Source organism: Phyllostomus discolor, chromosome 12, assembly GCF_004126475.2.
Source record: "Phyllostomus discolor isolate MPI-MPIP mPhyDis1 chromosome 12, mPhyDis1.pri.v3, whole genome shotgun sequence".
Lineage (NCBI taxonomy): Eukaryota > Metazoa > Chordata > Mammalia > Chiroptera > Phyllostomidae > Phyllostomus > Phyllostomus discolor.
Window position 1 is genome coordinate 17,083,444 of NC_040914.2, and position 23,708 is coordinate 17,107,151.

At 57.8% G+C, this 23,708-nt stretch overlaps 1 protein-coding gene across 2 annotated transcripts in view; it reads right to left on the bottom strand.

Annotated features, from left to right (window-relative positions):
• SYMPK (symplekin) overlaps positions 1–23,708 on the bottom strand; it is a 36,316-nt gene that overhangs the window by 1,107 nt on the left and 11,501 nt on the right. Inside the window, exons 8-24 of one of the 2 annotated variants that reach the window (XM_028529979.2) lie at positions 23,321–23,491; positions 21,892–22,131; positions 18,305–18,459; positions 17,146–17,296; positions 14,024–14,228; positions 13,106–13,256; positions 12,080–12,318; positions 11,008–11,089; positions 10,723–10,836; positions 9,645–9,792; positions 8,557–8,717; positions 7,019–7,127; positions 6,622–6,722; positions 5,994–6,084; positions 4,886–4,987; positions 1,193–1,380; positions 122–298 (exon numbers count right to left, since the gene is read on the bottom strand). In XM_028529979.2, the coding sequence (XP_028385780.1) occupies positions 122–298; positions 1,193–1,380; positions 4,886–4,987; positions 5,994–6,084; positions 6,622–6,722; positions 7,019–7,127; positions 8,557–8,717; positions 9,645–9,792; positions 10,723–10,836; positions 11,008–11,089; positions 12,080–12,318; positions 13,106–13,256; positions 14,024–14,228; positions 17,146–17,296; positions 18,305–18,459; positions 21,892–22,131; positions 23,321–23,491 (2,585 nt within the window). The remainder of the gene's footprint in view (positions 1–121; positions 299–1,192; positions 1,381–4,885; positions 4,988–5,993; positions 6,085–6,621; positions 6,723–7,018; positions 7,128–8,556; positions 8,718–9,644; positions 9,793–10,722; positions 10,837–11,007; positions 11,090–12,079; positions 12,319–13,105; positions 13,257–14,023; positions 14,229–17,145; positions 17,297–18,304; positions 18,460–21,891; positions 22,132–23,320; positions 23,492–23,708) is intronic. The other variant, XM_028529980.2, reaches the window with a different exon arrangement.

Sequence of the window (23,708 nt, forward strand, 5' to 3'; positions counted from 1 at the left end):
CCTCCTGGACAGCCCCGTCCCTGGTTGGCCCCTGACCCTCCAGAACCCTTTCCATTCTCTGGTACTGCAGGGCTCCCCTCTGCCCACCCCAGCCAGCCACCCACCCCACACCTTGGGGTACCTGATGGGGGGTGAAGGAGCGGACATGGGCCAGCAGGGGCTCCCGGAGCTCTGGGCACTTGTCAAAGACAGCGCCTAGCTGCTGGGGTGGCAGCTGCAGGATGACCTGGAAGCTCTGGGGCTTGGTGCGTTGGCAGCACTTGATGAAGCCCTCCCACACCTTGGGGTACTTCCACACCTAGATGGGCAGGGAGGGGGTGGGCATAAGGGGCACGCAAGTAGCCACCCGGGAAACTGGGAGGAGGACCTTGCCGAGATGGGGCCTTGCTGGGGCTCAGATCCTTACCATCCCACAGAATCCCCCGGGGCTGTATAACCCTGACCTCCCTCCACTCCCTCCAGAGGACCTTCTGACTTTTGCTTCCAGATCCCAAGCAGCTGGGACATGAGGCCAACTTGGGGTCGAGAAAACTGACAGTGGCCCTTGCACCGTCAAGGCCAGGCTAAGTGTTGGGAGCCTTGTCTCACTTCATTCTCACAGTAGCCTCCAGAGGGCGCCATTCGCCCTGCTAAGCAGAGTGTCCCAGGGAGATACCTGGGCTTGTCCAGGACCACAGGGGTAACCGTGGGCAGAACCAAGGTTTAACTGCCGTTGGTGTGAATTCACCCTCTAAGCCAGATGCGGTGAGGTGGAAACCTGTGGGCTGAATCCAGTCTGGGGGCCTGTGGATGAGGCTTGTTTTTGTTTCACCACTGGGTTCTAGCTTCTCTTGAAAACCAACCACCTTTCAGGTTTGGGAGGCTCCGTGCCTGGGAGCACAGTGGTGAGGGCCGAGGGCAGCCATGTCTCTCCTGGGAAGTGCACCCTGAAGTCTCCTGCCTGCTCCTACCGCCTAACTGCCCTCACTCATTTTGTCCCACCTTGTGGCTGAATTACAGCCTGTGGAGCACTGCTTTGTCCGGGCCAAGGGCAGGGCACAGGGGCAGGCTGGCCTGGGTGCAGCCTGCCCTCATCCTGGCTCCCGTGAGGAGTGGGAGGCAGGTGGCCAGGGGAAGCCGGGGCTCTGACTCCGGTCTGTCTGCAGTGTCCGCTGCCCTCGGCCTCGGGCCTGGATGGTCAGGGGCAGGTTACCTGCTTCATGATGAGGCGGGACAGGATGTTCATGACGAAGCCCCCCAGGCGGGGGTACATGGTCAGGGACTGGATGACGGTCCTCATGAGCAGCATGGGCAGGGGGCTCTGCTCCATCAGCTGCTGCATCACCACGGCCAGCACCTCCGACGTGTACACGTTCCGCTCCGCAAAGCACAGGTTGGTGGCTGCGAGGAGGCGGAGAGTGGGCCTGTCCTCTTTGCCCAGCTGCCCCCGGGGGGTGGGTGGTCCACCACCCTGAGAGAGCGTCAGCCCCGCTCTCAGCCCCAGTGCATGAGACCAGACCCAGCCTGGACTTCCTGAAGCTCCAGGCAAAACAGATGACTTCCCCCACCCAGCAGAGGGTCTCTTTCTGGGGGCAAACTGGCCTGGTCCTTCGAAGGCCTGGTTGCTTGGCCAAGGGAAAAGACACAGCCAGCTCCTGGAAGCCCCTCACTGCACAAGCAGGCAGGCTGCAGTCTGTTCTCTTTGGGGACGACCCTTGGAAGGGCTGAGGCGGAGAAGACACTCTGCCAACACCTGGTTCCCGTTCTGGTTTGATCCAGGCGGCATGGCCCCCCTCCGCCACAGTGAGGGCCACCCACCAGCAGGCTGGCCAGGGGACTGCCTACTCTCAACCCTGACCGGGGCCTAAGGACTTGCGCTACTGCCAGCGGACACCACCCAGAGAGCAGTAAGGAAGGGAGGAAGCCTGGGCACATGTGAGCTCCCGGCTCGGCAGCAGCACCCCAAGGAGGGCTGACACGATGCAGACACCTGTGGCCTTGGGGACTGCTCCCTCCGGAGTGGGCTGTGGTACCCCTGAAACCAGTGGGGGAAGCGGTGCTCCAAGCCACTGTGCTAGTGGGGGGACCCCATGAACTGCCTCTAACCACCCTCTTCCCCAAACACCACTGGTCATGTGAGTGTGTCAGCCAGGAAGTCTTTATTGAGCCAGAAGAAAGGCCCCCAAACCTCGAGAGGCTAAAGCAGAACAGGGGTGGGCACTGATGAAGAATGGGGGGGCTCCCGTAGGGAACGGGGAGAGGACGAAGGCACTGCAGGTAGACAGGCAGGGAGGAGGCTGGATGAGGGACAGGGTGGGCACCCAGGCCCCAGGGGAGGAGTGCAGGTGAGGAAAGTGCCAGAGCAGACCTGCCAGACTCTGAGGACATCCCTCCCTCCTGCCCTCCCAGGTGGTCCCTGCTCCTGCCTACTCTGCCCCACAGCCTCCAGCGCCAACCCCCTCCCCTCCCCTCCCCCTCTATCCACCCTCCATACGGCAGGCAGAAGAGTCTTTGGGAAGTTCAAGATGACCCTGCACCTCCCAGAGGCCCTCAAGAGATCAAGTCCAAACTCCCACTGTGGCCACACTACACGCAGACCCTGGGTGGGCGGGGCCCAGGCACGGTTTTCCCCAGGATACAAGCCATGCAAGTGCATCTCTCGGTCTGTGTCCGTGCTCTTCCTCACTGGGATCGTCTCAACCCTACTTCTCACTGTGGCCTCAGCTCAGGTGTTCCCCCCTCCAGGAAGCCCTCCCTGATGCCCCTCACCAGGGCGGATTGGGTGGCCCCTCTGGGCTCCCCTTTCCCATCCTGGTTCACTCTGAGTTGTTGCTACCTGAGAAGGGGAGGGACAGGGCTGCCTCTATTCTTACTGTGTCCCTGGCACAGCCCAGCCCAGGGCTGAACTGCTGGACTAGAGGGCAGGTCTAGTTACAGAAAAGCTCACCACAGAAAGGGTGGCTTAAGGGGGGAGCGAGCACCAGGAATGACCACTGATGCTATCAGCTACTGGGGATTCCGCCGCTGCACAACACAGGATGGGACTTTGGGTCTGGAGCTCACAGTCAAGTGGAGTTACGAGGGCCCGAGTGGAGAAAGTGCTCTGGGAACTGACTGGATTCGGTGCCAGGGACCCACAGCTGGCCGGGAGCACGGGAGCATGGAGGCTGCCTGTGGGCCTGGGATGGAGGAGGAAACAGGTGGGGTGCTCAGGCCTAGCTGACATTTCCAGAGGGCGGGGCTGGCTCCTGGCCGCCTGTGTCACCTGCAGCAAGGCCCTTCTCCTCTCCGGGGCTCTGCTTCCGCCGTGTAAGGTCAGGCACCAAGTCTGGGTCCACAAATGGGCTCAGTGGAATAGTGGGGTCTGTGAATCCTCTCAGATGTTATGCAAAACTGTGTGAGCGTATCGTCATTGGGAATGAGCCCATGACTTTCCTGAGATGATCAAAGGAGCCAGGGAGTATAAAAAGACTGCCTCTGAGCCCCGGCTGGTGTGGCTCAGTGGACTGAGCACCAGCCTGTGAATCAAAGGGTCGCTAGTTCGATTCCCAGTCAGGGTACATGCCTGGGTTGCAGGCCAGGTCCCTAGCAGGGGGCGTGTAAGAGACAACCACATATTGATGTTTCTTCCTCTCTGTCTCCCTCCCTTTCCCTTTCTCTAAAAATAAATAAATAAAATCTAAAAAAAAAAAAAAGAAAAGAAAGAAAAAAACAGAAAAAAAAAACCCCGTGCCTTGACTCCATACCACCAGACCTTTCGTGAGGGGCTGAACCCAGTCTGAGGGCCTGTGGATGAGGTTTCCTGTCATCACGGTTTCCTAAAAGCCCAGCTTTCTAGCTTCTCTTCAACCCCAAGCCGCCTTCAGCTCCGGGTGCCCCCTGCCTGGGGAGCAGGGGCAGCCACCAGAGGGGTCAGCTCCCCCTCACTTCCAGTGTGGGCTATAAATGTTCATAAGCTCCTCCCTGGACCCCCAAATGTTGCAGAGAGAACCTGCTGGGCAAGGCCTGGCAGTAAGTCACTGGAGAGGCTCGTCCAGGCTGGACAGGAAGCTAAAGGGTCAAGGCGAGGAGCCCCCAACCCGTCTTAAAGGGGATGGGAGAAATCAAAGGACAGCTGTGTTCTGAGCAGAGCAAGTGACAGTGAGGGCGTCTCCCTCCACCTCCGTGGGAAAGCGTGGCTCCAGACCAGAAACCTCCTTGCGGGGAGAGGGGTGGGGGGTGTTGAAGTGAGAGAAGGGAGAGGGCTTCCCATGAGTGGGACCGGCAGAACCGGCCGGACCGGGAGGATCCTGTGCCTTCGCTACAGCTGAGGTCCCATGCAGCCCCAGGCCAGTCACGGAGCCTCCCTGGAACCTCATTTCCTCTCTACAGAATGGAAGCCCGCGTACTCACCGGCTGCGGGCAGGGTGACTGGCAGGCTGGCCCGTGAGGCCCCAGGTGAGTACTCAGTGAACAGTGACAGCTGCTATCACGAAACCGCTGTGGTGGCGAGCCTGTCCATTTGTCACCCGCACCCCTTCCCTGCCCCGCTCTCCTGTCCCTGCCGGAGCCCAGATGGACTGGCATCTCCTCTTGGCCCGCCGGCCCGGTGCCCTCTGCCCCACCCACCGCACACACTGGGCAGCAGGCTCTGTTGCTCCGCTCCTGGGGCCGGGCAGGGAGAGGCTCCCCCATTTTCTTGAGGACAACTCTGCCAGCACACAGCCTGTGCAGTTTTCTCAGAGGAAGGGAGGGAGGCAGGGAGGGGGGAGAGATAAGAACAAGGGTGGGCAGCAGAGTTCTGCATTGGGGTGTAGGTGGCAGTCGCAGACTTTGCAGATTCCAGTGGGGGTGTGTGGGGGCTCAGGTTCTTCCTGAGTCCACAGAGGCCAGGCCATTTAAGAGGGGCGGGGGGGGGGCACCTCACCTTTGATGATGGACTTCATGTCACACTTCGACGAGTCTATGTTGTGTAATGCAATCAGCAGCTCTCCAGGGTTCAGGGGGGACAGGGCCGAGTTCCCTTCACCTGCCGTGGGGGGTGGGTGGGTGGGTGAGGGGAGAAGACAGCATGGAAGCCTGAGAGAGGGCGGAGTCCTCTGGACGGAGGGAGGCGTGAATGAAGTCTTGGCACCCTCTGCTTCAGTGGGACTGGGGACAAGGGGCCAGAGCAGGGGAGAGAGACTGAGAGCACCGAGAGAGGAGCCCCTCCCTCTCCTCCGCCCCCTCTCTGGGCGGCACTTGACTGGTCTGGCCCTTTCTCTCCCTCTCCACTAGGCTGTGCACCCATGAAAGCAGGGCTAGGATGAGCTCATGGGGTCCCCAGCACAGCGCAGCCACACGTGGGCCTCTGCTGGCTAGGCCGGGCCGGGGACAGGCGGTGGGCCTGCAGCGCCGGCGGCTGGGGGAGACGGCACTCGGCACGTGCCGCTTCGGGGTCCCAGGCACCCGTGTGTGTGTGTGTGTGTGTGTGTGTGTGGGTGGGAGAGAGAGAGAGAGAGAGAGAGAGAGAGAGAGAGAGAGAGAGAGAGAGAGAAATAACCAAGCTGTGTGCGGAACAGCCTCCAACAACTCTAGTTTCAGCCACTGGGGTAGTTTTTCTAAGTTCAAACTTAGGTTTGTTTCTTTTTGACGATTATAAAGAAAAGCCCCCCCCCACCACAGCTTGAGGGGTTCAGGCCAGAGTGCCTGAGGGAGACCGAGGGTAGCTGGGTCCCAGAAGGGAAGACACGAGTGCAGAAGGTCAGACCTCAGCTCCACACCTGTGCCCCACTGTGGACGGAGGCTTCATCCCAATGTCACAGGTGGCCTGGGAGTTCTGGGACCTATGGTCAGACGCTGCTGAGCATGGGTCGTAGCCGCAGGGAGACGGAGGAGCCCCCTTCTCCATAGAGGTGGCACCAGACCCCCCCCCACCCAGCATCCCACACCTCACCTCTGGGGTCCCTTCCTCCTGCCTGACCATGTGAGGGGCCTCCCAGAGGGGCGGAGGTGCAGGGAGCCAGAGGGAGGGGGACGTGGTACCTGCCACCTACCGTGCTGGGTGCCCAGCAGGCGGTTGAAAACCTCTTTCACCACAATGGGGTTGAGTTTGATGAGCTTGGGCAGAGCCTGGATCACTTCTTTCTACAGGGGGAGGGCGGGCAAGACAACTTCAGCCTGGAGGAGTCTCTCACTCCCTCCGGCCCCTCAGGGCTGAGCTTCCTGCGCTCAGGCTCACAGGCCCGCAGCCCCAGCCTCACCACTCCCTGTCTGAGCCCCGCCAGGTCACACACCTGGGCGGGCCTGCTCACTGACTTCCCTGCAAAGGGAAAGTCTTATCACCGCCCCCCCCCCCCCCCCCGCCTTTGCAAACCAGGAGATGGAGGTGTACTCAAGGCTCCACAGCCCACTGGGAACCAGGTCGGGGGAAACCTGTGCCGGGGGAGGGGGAGGCTCCCTGCATGCCGTGGGCACACCTGCCTGCGTGGCTTCATGAGGTCTTGGGACAGGGGGGCTAGGCTCAGAGAGGGGAGCAGCCTGACCGAGGTCACAGACGTGGCCGAGGCTGAGCGGACAGTGAGCCCTGGTCTGCTGCGCCCCGGAATGTGTCCAGAGCTGCTGACACGGGTCCCCACCAGCCCCGTCCTTGCCAGTGGGGGCCCTGGGCATCCAGGCCCGTACCTTCTCCAGCCCGTTGAGCACGGGGATGAGGAAGCGGACGTCCGGCAGCCGCTTGTGGTACAGGTCTCGGACCCGCTTCACCAGCTCCGGGGAGGGCGGGACTGCGGGTGGACGGAGGCAGCCGGGGCGTTGGGATGGAGAGGGGAGGGGGGAGGGGGGAGGGGGACACCGCAGCGAGGAACGGTGGTGGTGGTGGTGGTGGTGGTGGGTACGTGGGAGAGGAGGGGAGGACACTTCATTTCAGAGCAGCACCCCTTAGCCAGACACTGTTCTGGGTGGACAAACTGAGGGCCGAGGACGGGGCATGGGGTGGGGGGGGGACCCAGCAGCTCAAGCACACAGGTCCTGGGCAGGGAGCTGGAGGGAAAGGGTGGCAGGTGGGGAGCCCGGGGGGCACCTTTATCTGTGAGGCTGTGCAGGCATCTCGTGACCAGCGTCTCTGCCCCCTTGGGACAGTTTTCCACCAGGAGCAGCAGCTCTGGAGAGTTCATGCCCATTCCTCGGATCTAGAGGCAGAGAGGGATGACAGGGAGGGCCTGAAGGAGCGCGGGGCCACGTGGGAAGGACTGGGGGGCCCAGGGCACAAGCTGGGGAAGCCCACGCGTCAAGGACAGGGCAGCTGGCGGGGGAGGGGGTGCTGGGGCTCTGGGGGAAGGACTGGTGACAACAGATCTTAGAAGTCCTCGTCACTAGAACCAGAAGTCTGTCAGATGAATGTTAGCTAAACTTACACTGCTGTAATCATTTTGTAATATAAACACGTTAAATCGTTATGTCGTACACCTTAAATGAACACAATGCTCTATGTTAATTTCGTCTCAGTAAAACCCGGGAGGAGCTGGTGGCAGGGCTCGGAGTGGGGAATCTGGGGAAGGCCGCGGAGGGCTGGAGCAGAAGCATCTCGGTCTCTTCTGCCCAACCTCACATGGGCGCACCTCCTGCAGCTCTCACGCCTCCGCCAGCACCAGCCTCCTACCTGGCAGGCCATGTCTTTTCTCTGTGTCGTCTCCACCTAACCTGAACTCGAGAGCCTGGCTGTCCTTCAATTTCTCGATGAAGCGCTTCTCTAGCGTCTGACGGCATCAGGGCCCCTGCCCACCCCCTTCCGTGGCCGCCAGGGCCCAGCTCAGCCATGTGTTCAGAGCAGGGCCGGGCCTGTGGCCTGCCCCCGTGGGCGCCCAGCCCGGAGCGGACGGCGCCGTCCTCTGCCCCACACACATCTACAGCTGCGCGAGGAACCAGCCAGTCTTCGTCCTCAAGGAGCTCACGGTCCAGCGGGCTCACCTCCCGGGTGGGGAGCAGAGTTTGCTTCCTCCTCACAATGAGCCTGTCACCCCGTTACAGGGAAGGACATGGTCGGTTCCGGGGGGGGGGGGGGCAGGTAGGTGGGAATTGAAGATAGCATGCTTTCCTTTTAATTATGTTGGAAATTTCCCACAATAAAAAAAAAATTCAGGGGTAGAGACAGAAAAAAGTGGTTTCCAATGCAGCTGCAATTGGCAGGACAGACATTCTGCATTTCGGGTCTAGTCCACAGCTGAGTGGCTTCCCGGGAGGGCGGCCCTGTGGTGGCAGAGGCGGGGGGTGGGGGGGCCCAGCTCCCGACAGAGCCAGTGACAGATGCTTACAAGGAGCCCCGGCTACAAGCTCGGGGGATACTTTCACGGAAGGGGTACAGGTTTGCCATGAGAAAGGGAGAGGCAGAGCGTGCGCCCAGGTCTCTCCAGTGCCACTCTCTTGACCGTGGGGCCCCCTGCTGTCTTCTCAGCAGCTTGTGGCCGTGTGGGTGACCCACGGACTACAGAGCAGCTCAGCATGGGAACAGAGTTGGCCTCAGGGCTTAGCTCAGCCGAGGCTGGATGCCAGGGGAGGGGCTGGAGTCGGGGCTCAGCCCCACCCACGGCGGGCAGGGCCCGGTGAGCTCAGGGGCCTCACCGGCTGTTCGATGACCCTCAGCACTGTCCGCTTGATGTCAGCGATGGCCTCAGTGTACACGGCTGCCAGCTCGTGGATCAGCTTGTGGTTCTGAGGCAGGAGGGCCAGGTAGAGGTACAGACACTGCTTCACCGTCTCGTCGGTCCAGGGCGCGGCCACCTCTGACAGGGCAGGGGATGGGGTCAGGCTGGCCCCACGCCCCTCCGAACCACTTCCCACCCCCGGTGCCTGTCCCTTCTCGGGGGCCTGGAAGCCACGGGCAGGAAGCCAGTCACCAGGGAAACGGGGTGGGGCCAGCACTGCTCTTTCAGAGTCTCTGTAGGGAACTCCCACGGGGTCCCCTCTGCCTGCGGGCACAGGGCAGCCAGGGCTCTGTGCAGCTCTGACCCGGTCCCTCTCCCATTCAGAGCCCCATCACTGCCCTGAGCCCTCGGGAACAACTCCGGGCTGGCTCCTCAACTTGCTCTACCTGCCAGGCCCTGGGGTTGTGACCCCTGCCCTGGGGGCTCAGGCCACACTCCACTTCTGACAGACCCCCACGTCGGAGCCTCTGCTTGTGCTGCTCCTGTGCTCGGAAGGCCGCCACCCAGCTCTTTCTTCCCCACCACCTCATCCTCTGGCCTCCCTCGGCCAGGGCCCCTCCTGGAAGCCCCCCATACCTGAGCCGTGCCTGGGCGCCTGTGCTCCCTGGGGGCCCTGTGCTCCCTTCCACAGCCCGGACCTTCCGACTGCACAGCCTGTTTCTTGGGGCCTGGCTCTCCCCGGCTGCAATTCTGGGGGAAATGGCCTGCAGCGACCCTGCTGGCCCCTCCCGGAGCCCCATCACTGGCCAGCTCTCCTTGTCCTCCAGCTCAGCGCTGTCCCCTCCTCCAGGACCTGCTCCCTGACTCCTGGGGCTGGGCCAGGCACCCTTGGGGCTCTTGAAGCCCCTTAGTCTCACTGCCCCAGGCCTGCTGCTTCTGGTTATTACCATCTGGCCGTGGGCTTCCCCTAGCAGGCTGGCTTTGACCAGCTCTGTGCCCAGGGCCCGGCCCAGAGCCTAGGACAGGGCACATGCTCAACACGCCTCTGACAAATCTGCACCACACCTGTGTCCTTGTCGGCCCCAAACAGCACGGACGGCGGGTTGGGGTGGACCAGCAGCTGCAGGTAGTTCAGGGCAAACTTCTCCACGTACTCGCGCAGCTGCTCCTTCTCGTACATGCGCTTGATGAACAGCAGGGCCTGGGAGCGCACCTGAGGAGAGCGACGCCGGGACGCTGGGGCGGGAGGTGGCTGCCCCGCACTCAGCAGCACCGTGGGGACAAGCCCAGCCCGAGAGAGGCCAGGCCCAGCTGCGGCGCTTGTGCCCAAGGCCCGTCAGCCACTTGAGCCGAGCCACCTCGCATCACTTCTTGCCCCGCTTGCTGTGCCCCAACCAGACCGAGCTTTCCTCAGTTCCTCCAAAGCCACGGTCGTCTCCCTGGCCTTGAGACTCGGCCCGGAGGCTCCCACTGCCGAGGCTGCCTGCCACTGGCTGTGTCCTGTCTCACTCAGACGTGCCCTGTGGGGAGTCACGAGGCCAGACGGGCTGATCTAGGACACCGCTGTGTCCCCAGCAGCACCACAGGGCGGAGCCGCAGTGTGCGGGAGGGTCTGCTGCATGAACGGCCACCGCCACCAGGAAAGGAGTGGGCGAGGGGCTGCAGCAGGGACGGGTGCAGGGCCTGCTCCACCCGGAGCACCCACACCCACTCGTACTCCAGGCCTTGGCTCACACACCCCCTCCTCCAGAAGCCCTCCGGCACCATTTGCCACCCGCCCCATCACACGGGCCAGGGCTCCCAGCCGTGCACGCTGCCTCGCCCGCACGTCCTCGCTGCCTGCTGACAGCTCGCTCCGCTCCTCCCCTGCTCAGCGCCCCCACCCTGCCAGCGCCGGCCTTTAGGAGGGCCCACTGGCACGGGTGGGATAGAGCGGGAGTGGGACTGCCCTTCCTGGCTGGGGGAGTGCGTACACGTGTGTACAGCCTAAGCAACTTTGTGACATCGTACGTGGAAAAACAAACACCACCCCAAAACTGCTGTAGCCAGAAGGGCAACTTCCGGGGAGCGTGGCAGAGGCCACGCTGGCTACTCGGGATAGCGGAAGGGCTGTGTGCGGCCGGGCACGAGGGCGGGGGGTCACCTTGTCCTTCTCGTGGGAGCTGAGGTCCAGCAGGACATGCAGGTACTGGAACTGGCGGGACGGGCGCTTGAAGATGAGGTCTCGGAGAGTGGACATGCCCAGGTAGGTGCGACTCTGCGGCAGGAGAGGGTGCTGGAGCTCGAGACGTCGGAGCGAGCCTTTGGGGTGGCTCCCTCGCCTCGCTCAGGTCTGGCATGGTGCCTCCCAGAGCCCCTCCCACAAGGTCCAGGCTGTGTGCCCCTCAGCCCCTGCCGCGGGCCCCTCGACGCTGGGCACCAGCCTCACCTCGTCCTCGCAGTACTTGCGGATCACCTCCAGGGCACTCTCCGTGATGAGTGGCGCCTCCAACACCACCTTCGTGAAGATCCTGCCGGACAGAGGGACAGGGACTGGCTGCAGAGAGGCCGCCAGCCCCCAGTTCTGCTGGACGGCCAGCTCGCTCAAGCCCAGTTACAGAGCTTGGTGGGGAAAAGAGCAGCGGCCAAACAGGGCCAGCTGGGTGACCTGGGCAGAGACTTTACCAGCTTCTACCCTTTGTCAAGGGGGACTCCCATCTCTGCTCATGTCACACACAGCGGGACGGAAGGATGGGGTGGGTGCTGTTTTACATGTGGCAGCCGTCGGAGTCAGTGCTGGTGGGTGGGGGGCCAGCCATGCAGCCGGGGGAGGGGGGCGCGGGGGAGGAGGGAATCCCAGGTAGAGAGAGAACAGTAAGTACCAGGCCCTGAACTTGACACGTTCAAGGAACAGAAGACAGAAGGCCAGTGTGGTCATTTAAAGTTTGGGGGCAACAAGGACCAAAGGGGGGAAAAAAGGAGGTTAACGAGGTGGGGACTGGATACCAGAGGGTCTCAGGGCATGGGAAGGAGCCTGCAGTTGATCCCAAGAGCAAGGGAGAAGCAAGGAGGGTGTTTCGAGGGGGAAGCAACCAGACAGCATTCACACTAGAACCTGTCAGCGGGCTGCAGTGTGGAGAACACACCGAGTCGCTGGAGGCTGGGAACGGAGAGGAAGGTACAGAACCCGCTCAGGCGAGAGATGGGGGAGAGCAGTCGACGCCCACGACACGCCTGGGAGGCAGGCACTGTCGTTTGCAGACGAGAGAACGGAGGCCCAGGGGGCGGGGGCCCAGGTGGTCAGAGAGCACACAGCAGAGCAGCTTGGGCCCCGGGTGGCGATCCCCGGCCCACGCTGGGCTGCTCTGTCCAGGCCACCAGCCAGTGGGGGTGGAGGGGCGACCCAGGAGGGGCCCACGAAGGCTGACGGATGGTGATGGGGGGGCACGGTTGGGCACCAGGGAGGAAAGGCAGGACACCCGCAGGGGGGCGACTCTCGGGGGGCAGGGCCATCCCCTCACCCATCCTTCTGGTCGGGCTTCTCCTGCAGGCCGGAGAGCAGGCGGATGAGGCAGTCCTCGTACTTGTCCAGGGTGCCCGAGGCCCCGGCCGCTAGGTAGGCGTTGTACTCCTGATAGAGCCAGGCGAAGGCCAGGTCCAGGCGGGCCCGCACATCCTCCAGGATGAAGGCCAGGACCTCGGCCTTCAGGCCCGAGTCGAACTGCGTCACCAGGCTGGCCAGGATCTTGACGCGTGCCTGCTGGGGGAGCGGGCACAGGTCGGCACGGGGTGGGCAGCCCTGGGCCCTCCGTGAGCGTACCATGAAACTCCTCCTGCCTGGGCCCAGAGGACCCTAGGGCAGACCCAGTGTTAAGTGAGGAAGGCAAGCTGAAGGACCTTATGCCCAGCATGTCCCGTTTGTGGGGGAGAAAAATGAAAAAAAGAAAAAAAGGGGAAAAAAGCAATCATCAATAAAATGATGTATTTCCAGGAGCAGTACTCATACACACGGAGAAAGATCCTGAAGGGCTCCCTACTTTGTGTATTGGTCATCTCTAAGGAGGCAGATGGGATACAGATACCTCTGTAGCCTGGAAATAGGTTTTCAACAGAGCACATTCACGTACTATGTGGTTAATTAAAAACAAGCTTCAAACAATGAAAAAAAGTCACTCGACTGAGGTTACAATGCCAGCAAGTGGCAGAATTGGGACTTAAGCCAGGTGCATCTGAATCGACAAAGGGTAAGAGTGAGAGGAACGTGGACCCGCGAGGCAGACGACGGTGGCCCTCGTGCTGCGGCAGGCACGCCTATAGCCAGCTGCGCTGGGTGAGGGCACTCGCGTCTCCTCCCCGCACTGCCAGCGTGGGGCTGCTGCCATCGCCTCTGCCTTCTGCGGGAGGACACAGTGAGGCTGGGAGAAGCAGCTGGCCCGAGGCCCCGTGGCCAGAGAATGGCTGAGTTGGGAATTGGAGCCACGTCTCTTTGCCATGAGATAGGCTCTGGGGAGAGGACGGGAGGGTGGAGACTTGGGGGACGGGCGCACCTGGGCCGCCCCGCTGCAGGCCACAGCCTTCTCCGCCCGCAGGATCCGCTTCACGGCGCCCAGCTTCATGGCCTCCACCTGCGCGTCCGTCAGGGGCTTCAGGACATCGCTCAGACGGAAGATTTTCTTGCGCCCACCGGCACCCGCCAGCCTAGGTGGGAGAGATGGACAAGGAGAGACACTGGGAACACGCTCTCTGGAGCTCTCGCCCACCCGGTGACTCTCCAGGCCGTACAGAGACCCCCACGCTGCTGCTTGAATCCCTGTGGCCCTGAGCCATGACAGAGCACAGGACGATGGGCAGGAAGGGGACACCGTCTCGTTTTTTTGGTCGAGTGTCTTGGGGGAGCGGCTGCAAGGCGGCACCCAAGGAGCACGGATCTGAACGGAGAGAGGGGACGAGACGCACAAATCCCCGCAGAGAGCAGAGGATGGGCAAATGCCTTCTGGGGGGGACCTGCCGGCTGTCCAAGGGACAGCACGAGGGGGCAGAGGGCCTAGGGGCAGCAGATGGGGTGCAGCCCCAGGAGCAAGCCCAAAGGGGACTGGGGGCAGGGATGGCTGGATCTGGGTCTGGGAGGCAGGTGGTAACCGTAACAGTCACGACCAGCGGCACTTAGAGCACGATGGGGACCACGGTCCCTCTCAACCCTGAGAGTTAATCACCTAACTGTGGCCGAACTCAATTTCATTCTCTGTTGACCCTGAGAGGCAGACACTGTCATCCCAATCGTACACGTTAAGGGAGGTTTTTACGTAAAAGAAACAACTAAGGCTCGGTGGTTACAGTGCTGACTCTGGAGTCAGGAGGAACCTCGTCCAGACCCACCTCTGTCTTTGTGCTCACGCACACACATGCTCACACACACGCACCACACGTGGCCCCCGTCTCATACCAGCACCCGCAGGCGGACTCACCGGGGCTGTGTGACAGGGATGATGGGCTCAGGCCGTCTCTTGGCCTGGGGCGCCTCCTCCTCCAGTGTGGACATGGCGCTCAGAGAGCCCACCACCGAGATGGCCTGGCCCTGCGCTGACAGCCGTCGCTTGATCAGGACGCTCTCGGGCTTCGCCACCTTCTCCTCCTTGGGCTCCTCCTTGGACTGCTTGGTCTGCTCCACACCTGAGGGGGCAGCAATGGGCTCCAGCACATCTGACCCGCCCCCCCCCCACGCCCACCCAGGAACCTGCTGCGTCCAGGTGCTCCTCTAAGCCTCGTACACACACAACTCATCTAACCCTGCAAAACATGTTCCTTGCACGAGTGGGCCTCTCATCACCATGCGAGGCAACAACTGGGGCTCCAGCCGGAAACACCCCTCGCTGCCAGAGGGGGCAACTCACTGCGTGGCCACTCTGGACGCTGCTGAGCAGCATCCATGGCAGCAGACACACCCCAACACGTGACCTGACAACCCCAGTGCTGGCACGGACTGGAGATGAATGAGGGCACATGTGCATCAGAACATACACGCGGGACTTCTGGCAAGATGGAGGCATTGGTGGACCCACCGTAACTCCACACACAACCAAGATTAGAACAACAATTTAGAGGCAGAATAACACCCAGAACTGACAGAGAATTTATCTGAATGGAAGTCGAACAGCCAAGAAGTTGAAGTAGACCCGTTTATCCAGACCGGTAGGAGGGGCAGAGACGAGCAGCCCGGCACAGATCGCGGCGCGGGGAGAACAGGGTGAATTGGACGCATAAGGCAACCGGTAGCGCGTAAGATCTCAGCGGGTGGACCCTGAGTACACAAGCGGCAGCTGGCAGACCCAGTGAGGCAGCAACCATGGACCAGGGCAGAACTCGCAACCCAGGATCCCAGAGAAGGAACTGAGATCCCAGAAGAACGGAACTACCGCCATTGTTCCCTCCTGCCTCCGCCCCCACATACAACGTCACAATCCAGCGACTGGACTGCCCAGCCCCTGCGAACATCTAAGGCTCCGCCCCTTACTGTAACAGGAGCGACCAGACCACAAAAAAAAAAAAAAAAAGAGAGACAGAGAGAGAGACATGTTGCAAACAGAAGAACAGATGATCAATGCCCCAGAACTCATCCTTCTGAGCGACTAAGAGATAGCCAATCTATCAGATGCACAGTTCAGAACACTGGTGATCAGGAAGCTCACAGAATTGTTGATTTTGGGCGCAAATTAAATGAGAAAATGCAGGTTACCATAAAAGAGATGAAGGAAGGAGAACCAATAGTGATGGGAAGGAAACTGGGACTCAAAACAATAGAGTGGACCAGAAGGAAGAAAAAAACAACCAATCAGGAAAGAATGGAGAAATAAGAATTCAAAAAAATGAGGAGAAGCTTAGGAACCTCCAGGACATCTTTAAACATTCCAACATCTGAATTATAGGGGTACCAGAAGGAGAAGAGGAAAAGCAACAGATTGAACACGTATTTGAACAAATAATAAAGGAGAACTTCCCTATTCTGGCAAAGGAAATAGAATTCCAGGAAATCCAGGAAGCTCAGAGAGCCCCAAAGAAGTTGGACCCAAGAAGAAACACACCAAGGCACATCATAATTACATTAGCCAAGGTAAAAATGAAGGAGAGAATCCTAGAAGCAGCAAGAGATAAGGGGACAGTCACCTACAAAGGAGTTCCCATCAGACTGTCAGCTGATTTCTCAAAAGAGACCTTACAGGCAAGAAGGGGCCGGAAAGAAGTATTCCAAGTCATGAAAGACAAGGACCTATATCCCAGATTACTCTATCCAGCAAAGCTTTCATTTAGAATGGAAGGGCAGATAAAGTGTTTTTCAGATAAGGTCAAGTTAAAGGAGTTCATCATCACCAAGCCCTTATTTTATGAAATGTTAAAGCGACTTATCTAACAAAAGATAAAGAAAAAACATGTATAGTAAAAGGACAGCAAGCTCACAATTATTAACAACCACACCTGAAGCAAAACCAAAAGAAACTAAGCAAACGACTAGAACAGGAACAGAACCACAGAAATGGAGATCACATGAAGGGTTAGCAACAGGGGAGTGGGAGGAGGAGAGAGGGGGAAAAGGTACAGAGAATAAGTAGCATAGAATGTAGGTTGAAAATAGATAGGGGGAGGGTAAGAATAGTATGGGAAAGAACTTATGAGTATGACACACAGACATGACTAAAGTGGGGGATATGGGTGGGAGAGGGTGTACAGGATGGAGGGGAGTGAAGGGGGGAAAATGGGACAACTGTAATAGCATAATCAATAAAATATATTTTAAAAATTGAAAAAAAAAAAAAAAGGAAAAAAGAACACACACACGCCAGTGCTCTCTGCGGCTTGTTCCCCACGGCCCAGGACCGGAAACTCCCGCAGGTCTGTCCACAGGGGGCAGATACACAGACAGTGGCCTGGTCGCCTAAGGGAATCAGTCCCGCTGAGCGAGAAGAGATCAACTACTGGTTCCCAGGACCACGGGGACGAATCTCAGAAACCTCTGCTGAGCAGATGAAGCCAGACTCTCCACGACCCCATTTCTGTAAAGTTCAGGACTGGAAAGAACCCAGTCTACAGAGACAGAGATCAGAACAGCAATGACCTCTGCAGGCAGAACATGTGAGTGCGGACCAAAAGGGGGCAGACGGAGCCTTGCAGGGCAGTAGAGATGTCTCTCTCCTCACTTTCCCTTCCTCTGGGCAGTGGTCACACTGGTGTGCTCACCATGGTGTGCACTAAGGGTCGTGTGTTTCCCAGCACAAAGTTTGCCCCTCAGTAGCACCGCTGAAATGGGGAAACACCTGAGGCTCAGAGAGGTTAAGAACCTTGGCCAAAGTCACACAGCTATGGACTGGCTGGGACAGTCTAGTCCAATGCAGACCTCAAAGCTAGGGCTGTTGGATTTCAAAGCCCAGGGCCTGAAGTACTGAGCGCTCAAAAGACCTATGGGGTCTGTGATTATGGACACCTCGCATCTCACGGGATGTTCATCCACACCAGCACGAGGAGGGGCTCTTCCAGGAAGGAGACCAGCAGGCACTGCGCCAGCCGAGAGTCTGGGTTAGCTCCTTGTGACACTCACCGGGCCCCAGTCCCGCGGCCGTCATCTGTGTGGCCATGAGCCGGGCCAGGTGCTTGATCTGGGCTTCGGTGCCCGCGGACTCCACCGGGGTGTAGATGGCTTGGAAGGAGGCAGGCATGGTCTCCGGCAGGTACACCATGCTGATGAGGACCTGCAGGATGCCCAGGAAGAGCGGCCCCTCCTTACTCACTGAGTGAGGCTCCATGCCCAGCCCACGGGGACGTGGCAATGACTCAGACAGACCTGGGCCTGCTCTCCCGGGACTCAGAGCCCTGGGGAAGGCCAAGGAAAAAGGAGGCGAGATGTTGTGTGGTGCACATTGTGGAAGGAAAAGGGGGGAGGACTGGGACCAGGTCAAGCTGCTTAATGCCCAGGTTTCTGGCTTGGAAACTAGGAGGCCGGTGTGCCAAACACTCAGGAGGGGCCACAGGCCTCAGCAGATTGTAGAGAGAGATTTCATGAGTTTGGTGATGGTGTGTGGAGTGTGAGGCGCCTGCGGGGCATCCAGGAGAGAAAGACACAGGAGGCGGCTGCGTACCAGGCCCGGGGCTCAGCAGAGTGTGCTGAGCTGGACAGAAAGCTCCTCCTTAGCGCCCTCCCGACAGACGTTCCACTCCATTCACGCAACAACCAAGGCCTGGGCGTCCTCCAGGCCGAGGGTGACTGCCGCCCAGTGTGGCAGAGCACCCGAGAGAAAGGTCCGGGTGCTGCTGCAGTTGGGGGACTGACGTGAGACCTGCCCACTCCAACCAACCCAAACCAGCAGCTCTTTCTGTGGAGCAGGTATCTGAGAATCCGAGGAAAATGCGGGCCATCCCGCCCCCTACCCCCCAGGGCTAACCCCACACCACTCAGCACACAGGCCGTGGGCTCCCACCCCCTTCAAAGGACAGCTGAGAGTGAGAGGGTTTGGGTGGGAACTCAGATCACCTAAAGCGGGACTGTAAGGGGTGCTGACAAGTGAACCCCTGCCGGAGTAAAAATCAGACAGGTCCAACCAAAGGTAGCCGGCCCCACGGCCCACACCTTCTCCAATGAGAGCAGAGAGAAGCTTCAGGCCTGGGGTGACCAACAGAGGTGAAGAGCGTGCAGCGGAGACAGGTGAGGGGCGACGACCCTTCCTCCCAGCCCCACGGGGACGGGCCCCAGCCTTGCTCACCAGATTGGCCACATTGTCGGGCGTCAGCAGAGGCTGCAGGAACTCGGCTGTGATGTCCGTGTCCGACTGGCCTGAGATCTGGGCTGAGGCCTTTGAGGTCCCCGACGGGCCTGGCTCCAAGTCCTTGTCCTCATCATCTTCCCCCAGGTTGGGCTCTGGGAGAGGAAAGGAGACGAGATGCTGGCCCCAGAGAGGCAGCAGGTCCTTCCTCCTTGTAGGGGCCCAGCGGCCTGCCCGCAGCAGCCGCAGCCAACAGGAGCGGTGCAGTGGACGGAGACCAAGCTGTATGTCTGGCTCTGCCCACAAAGAGCCGCATGCCCCATGGGGACCACCTGCCTCTCTCTGGGCCTCAGTCCTCAGCTGGCAAGTGGGAGTAAGCCACAGCGGTCCGGCCGATTGCACCAACCTCCAAGGAGATGGAAAGGTTAGCTAACAATTTCCAGAACTTTAACTGTTTAAAAGCCACTATCTTTGAAACAGCGCTCAACTCCACAAGGTCCATGGAAATGTAGGAGCAACCTAATCAGAGCATTTTGCCTCTGTGATCGACAAAAACGAAAAAAGCTCGGAGTCCTGGCTGTTAGTAGGGGTGTAGAGTGAGAGAAATGTAAACTGGTACAGCCCTTTGGAAGGGCAGTTTGCTAGAAGGTCCAAATTTTATATTTTTAAAAGATTTTATTTATTTATTTATTTTTAGAGAGGGGATGGGAAGGAGAGAAACATCAATGTGTGGTTGTTTCTCGTGCGCCCCCTACCAGGGGTGGGGGGTGCTGGCCTGAAACCCAGGCATGTTCCCTGACTGGGAATTGAACCATCGACCCTCTGGTTCGCAGGCCCACACTCAATCCACTGAGCGACGCTAGCCAGGGCCTAGCAGGTCAGAATTTTAAATGTGCACACTTCTTCAACAGAGCAATTCCACTTCTAGTACCTGCTCTACCAACTCATGGCTGCACCTAAGGTGCAGTGTGCGGAGGACTCGCTGCGGCGCCGACTGCACAGAGGGTGGGACTCAGTCTCCGTCAGCCCGAGCAGGCCGGCGGAATGCAAGCGCAGTGGCCATAGCTCAAGGGGAAAAAAGCCAAGTGTCTGAACCTTAGCGAAGAAGCTTTTATGAATAATCATGTTCCTTGAAGCTGTAGTTATAAAAATGGAGAAGGTGAAACGTTCACTAGGGTGACAATTTAATTCATGGCAAACACAAGATGAAATGTTACGAAGTCTCTTTAAAAAGTTTGCAGCACTGTGTTAACCAGGGGCATATGCAGTTCCGTTACGGAAGCGTGGACAGCCCAACAGAAGGGGCACCTCACAGACGTGCACACGGCTGACACACGTGAAATGGTGTGGGGCCCAACTCCGACACACGCACGAGAGCAAACACGCCTTCAACACGGTATGTGCCCAGAGCGCTTACAGAATGTCCAGGGCTGGTGAGAGTGGAGTGTGTGAGCCCTGGTGGAGTCTTCTGGGGAAAATTTTGGCAACAGCCGTTAAGAACTTAAATGCACCTAGTGGCAATGGGCACATTCAGTGCTCAGACTTGATATGTGAAACTACCCCCTGCTTAAAAGAAACCAGGGCTCCTTAGAGAAATAGTGGAATCCACCAAGGTTGGGGTAAGGAACATATATACGAGATGAGTTCAGAATATCTTATGTCAAAAATAAATGCTCAAAAAAACTTATGAGCCACATTAAAGGGACACAGCAGGCAACTCAAAAGCTCAATATTAAGGCAATGTGGGGAACAAGATGAATGACAATACGCCCTGGTTGGTGTAGCTCAGTGGATTGAGCGCTGGCCTGTAAACGGAAAGGTCACTGGTTCAATTCCCAGTCAGGGTACACGGCTGGTTGCAGGCCAGGTCCCCAGTGGGGGGAGGCACGTGACAGGCAACCACATATTAATGTTTCTCTCCTTGTTTCTCCCTCATCCCCTCTAAAAATAAATAAGTAAAATCTTAAAAAAAAATGACAACAGTAATGGATTATAACCCAGAGAATAAATAAGAAATCACACATCCACACTGATAATAAAGTGGGGAGACAGGGAAAAAAATTAAAAACTCTTCCTAATAGCAAAATGCCAACAAATCAATGCATGAAAAAATCTTTTCAAAACTAACCATTATGGCAATAAAACATGTAGGCAACACTCCTCAGCAGATGCTAAAACCACTGGGCCAAAGTTTGAAGAGAAACAGGTATTTTACACAGTGTCTCCCTCAGTTTATTATGTACAAAGGGAATTTTTTTGTAAAAATATTTTATTTATTTATTTTTAGAAAGAGGGGGAGGGAGGGAAAGAAATATCGATGCATGAGAGATGTTGCCTCTCATGCACTCACTACTAGGGACCTGGCACATACCCAGGGACCTTCGATGTGCCCTGACCGGGAATCGAACCGGCGACCTTTCTGTTCACAGGCCAGTGGTCAATCCACTGAGCCACACCAGGTAGGACAAAAAAGGGTACTTTTATACTAGAGAAACCAAGGGATCAAAGATCCCATCACCAAAATGGGACAAACTGACACTGTGTGCCTCTTGATGCCATGCATGGGCCAGGGCATCACTTCGGCAGGGCTCCTGCCCAAGTGCAAACCTGATGCGCTCAGGAGGTGAGAACAGACAGACCCAAACAGAGGGACACTGTACCCACCAGCTGCCCTGGACTTTTCACAATGTCCAGGTAGTGAAACAGAGGAAGGCTGGGGAATTGATTAGGGAGACTGCAGAAATGTGAAAATTAAGCCCTGGCTGGTGTGGCTCAGTGGAATGAGTGCCAGCCTGCGAACCAAAAGATCACTGGTTCGATTCCCAGTCAGGGCACATACCTGGGTTGTGGGCCAGGTCCTCAGTAGAGGGTGCATGAGAGGCAATCACACATTGTTGTTTCCCTTTTTCTCCCTCTCTTCCCCTCTAAAATAACTAAATAAAATCTTTAAAAAAAAAAGGATTAAGTAGATTTCTATGTGCAGATATAGAAAGAGCTCCAAAATGATTACTCAGCAGATTAAGGTATACAACATTGTTTTGTATGATTATGGAGAAAAAAACCAGATCCCTCCCTCACTCCTTATATCAAAATAAATCCCTTATTTTTTAAGTAAAAAAAAAAAGAAAAGATTCTTTCATACATGATGCACAAACACACGAGTGATCTAAAAAGTGTTGGAGCCAGGAAGGTTGCAAGGGCGACACGACTGACGGAGAACATACCCACGGGAGAGCGACTTCAGAACGGAAATCTACTCACGTGAAATAAAAGGAAGGAGAAATCGACACACAGGAGACTAAGCGCTATACTTGGGGAGTGGTTCTTTTTGGGAAGAGGGGCAAGAGGGAGACTATTTTTATCTTGCTCCTTTCAGTATCATTTAAATAATTCAGTTAGTTTTAAGTACATTCTACACTCTAATAATTCTAATTTGACATAGTTTATTATGTCATTATATCTACACAATGTTGGCTATAATGTGAACATAAATGCAGCTTGCAGCTGAACCTGAGTGATGGAGCACGTCTGATGAGGCCCGCCCTGGTCACCCCCTCCTGCCAGGCCGGCCTCGGGCCCCAGCTCACCCAGCTTCATCTTCTTGAGCGAGGAGTCCGAGTCGTCCCGGGGCCGCTTGCGGGCGTCCTTGCTGTTGGGCATGTTGCGGGCTATCTCGGCCTGCGGCGTGCCCAGGTCCACCAGCAGCGTGGTGATCTGGGCCTGGAACTCCAGGGAGGCCGGGTGCTTCAGCACACTCAACAGGTGCAACTTGAGGTTCTTGCGAACGCTGCTCACCTGAGACTTGGCCAGCGTTGGGGGCAAGTTAGCTGAGGGAAGAAATGGGAGCGTTCTGCTATGGACAGACAGAGCTTCCCGTGCCCCAGCAGTGGCTGCAGACACCTGTCTCCCAGGAAAGTTCCTTCGCTCTCAAGTCTAACAGGTGGCCCTCCCCCGGTACCAGCTTATGCTTAAAACCCTTGAGATGCCGCCATCAGTACCGGTCCACCTTAATGCAAAACTTACCCTTCCTTTCATTAAACACAAAGTCTCATCGCCCTCCATCTCTGGTCTGGAAACTCCAGTACGCCTCCCCTGGGGGTGACTATAATCACCGCCTTCATCTCCAGTACGTCCCCACTGCACTGCTAGGGCAGTTCAGTGCTGGCCCCTGCCCCCACAATGACTTTTGAATGCCTAACAGTCACCTTGATGAGAGGACCTCCCCTGTTCCAGAGCAGAAGAGGAGGCCTGTGACTCTGCCTGCCCAGCGTCCTTGCCCCCTTCCTCAGCCAACAACACTCCCATTCTCCTTTGGGGGAACCACCCTGGCTCCATTCTCAGTCCCAGGGGGCAAAGTCTCAGGCCAGTAAGATCCCTTAGCTTCTGTGATTGGTTCAGAAACAGGCCTGAAATCTCTTCTCGGCCAATCAGAAACAATGAGCATCAGCCAGTGGACTTCTGCTGGAATGATGGAGAAGGAGACACTCTCTCTGTGAGGTTGCCAAGTGAACAGAATGGAAGCCTGGGGATAGTGGGGGCCATCTTTGCTACCTCAAGGAAGGGGACACAGAAGGAGTCGGACATGGAGAAAACCAGAGCCCAGAGATGGAAGAGATCTGTGACCTGCACACACATGTCAACTCACCTTTCCAGCTTTGACACGGGCACAAAAGTAGAGAAAACGCACAATGAATCACCACGGACCCATCAACATTTTTGCTTAGTTTGGCACATGTGTCCTCCCTGCTTTCTGGTGTGAGCGGGGAGGGGCTGAAACATTTTCAGGCACTTCACAGACATCATGCTGTTGCACCCACACGTTCCTCACTACTAAAGCCAGCTCTGAACCAGGCTGCTGTCCCCTGCACCTGACAGATTCCTGTCTAACCTAGAGGGCCCTTCTTTGAGTCCACAACTGACTAGATTACTGACGGATCTCTCGGGGGCTTACTACCTACAGCTGGCGTTTCCCCAGCAAAGAGCAGACTGGTGGCCTGTAGAGGGGGACCAACCTACCGTGCAGGGTTTCGTAGGCCTGAATCACCTCGGACATGAACATGGGCCTCTGGCGGGCGATGTTGGCAAGGGAGCCCAGCGCCGTGGTCAGGTTGATGGACGAGATGGCAGGGTGTACCATGAACTTGAGGAGCTGCTCCAAGGCTGCCTTGCCCTCCTCCCACAGCACATCTAATGAGCGGGTGAAGGGGACGAGTTAGTAGGAGCCTTTCTCTCAGGACTCAGGAGAGAGCAGCCTTTGGGGCCAAAAAAAGAGAGACCTTGTACATGACTGGCTGAAAAACAGAAAATTTAGTGCTGATAGGTCTTCTGAGACTATTAATGATATAAAAATGCAGTGAGGAGGCTGCTCGAAGCATGGGCTTACACCAGTGATCGACCAGAAACA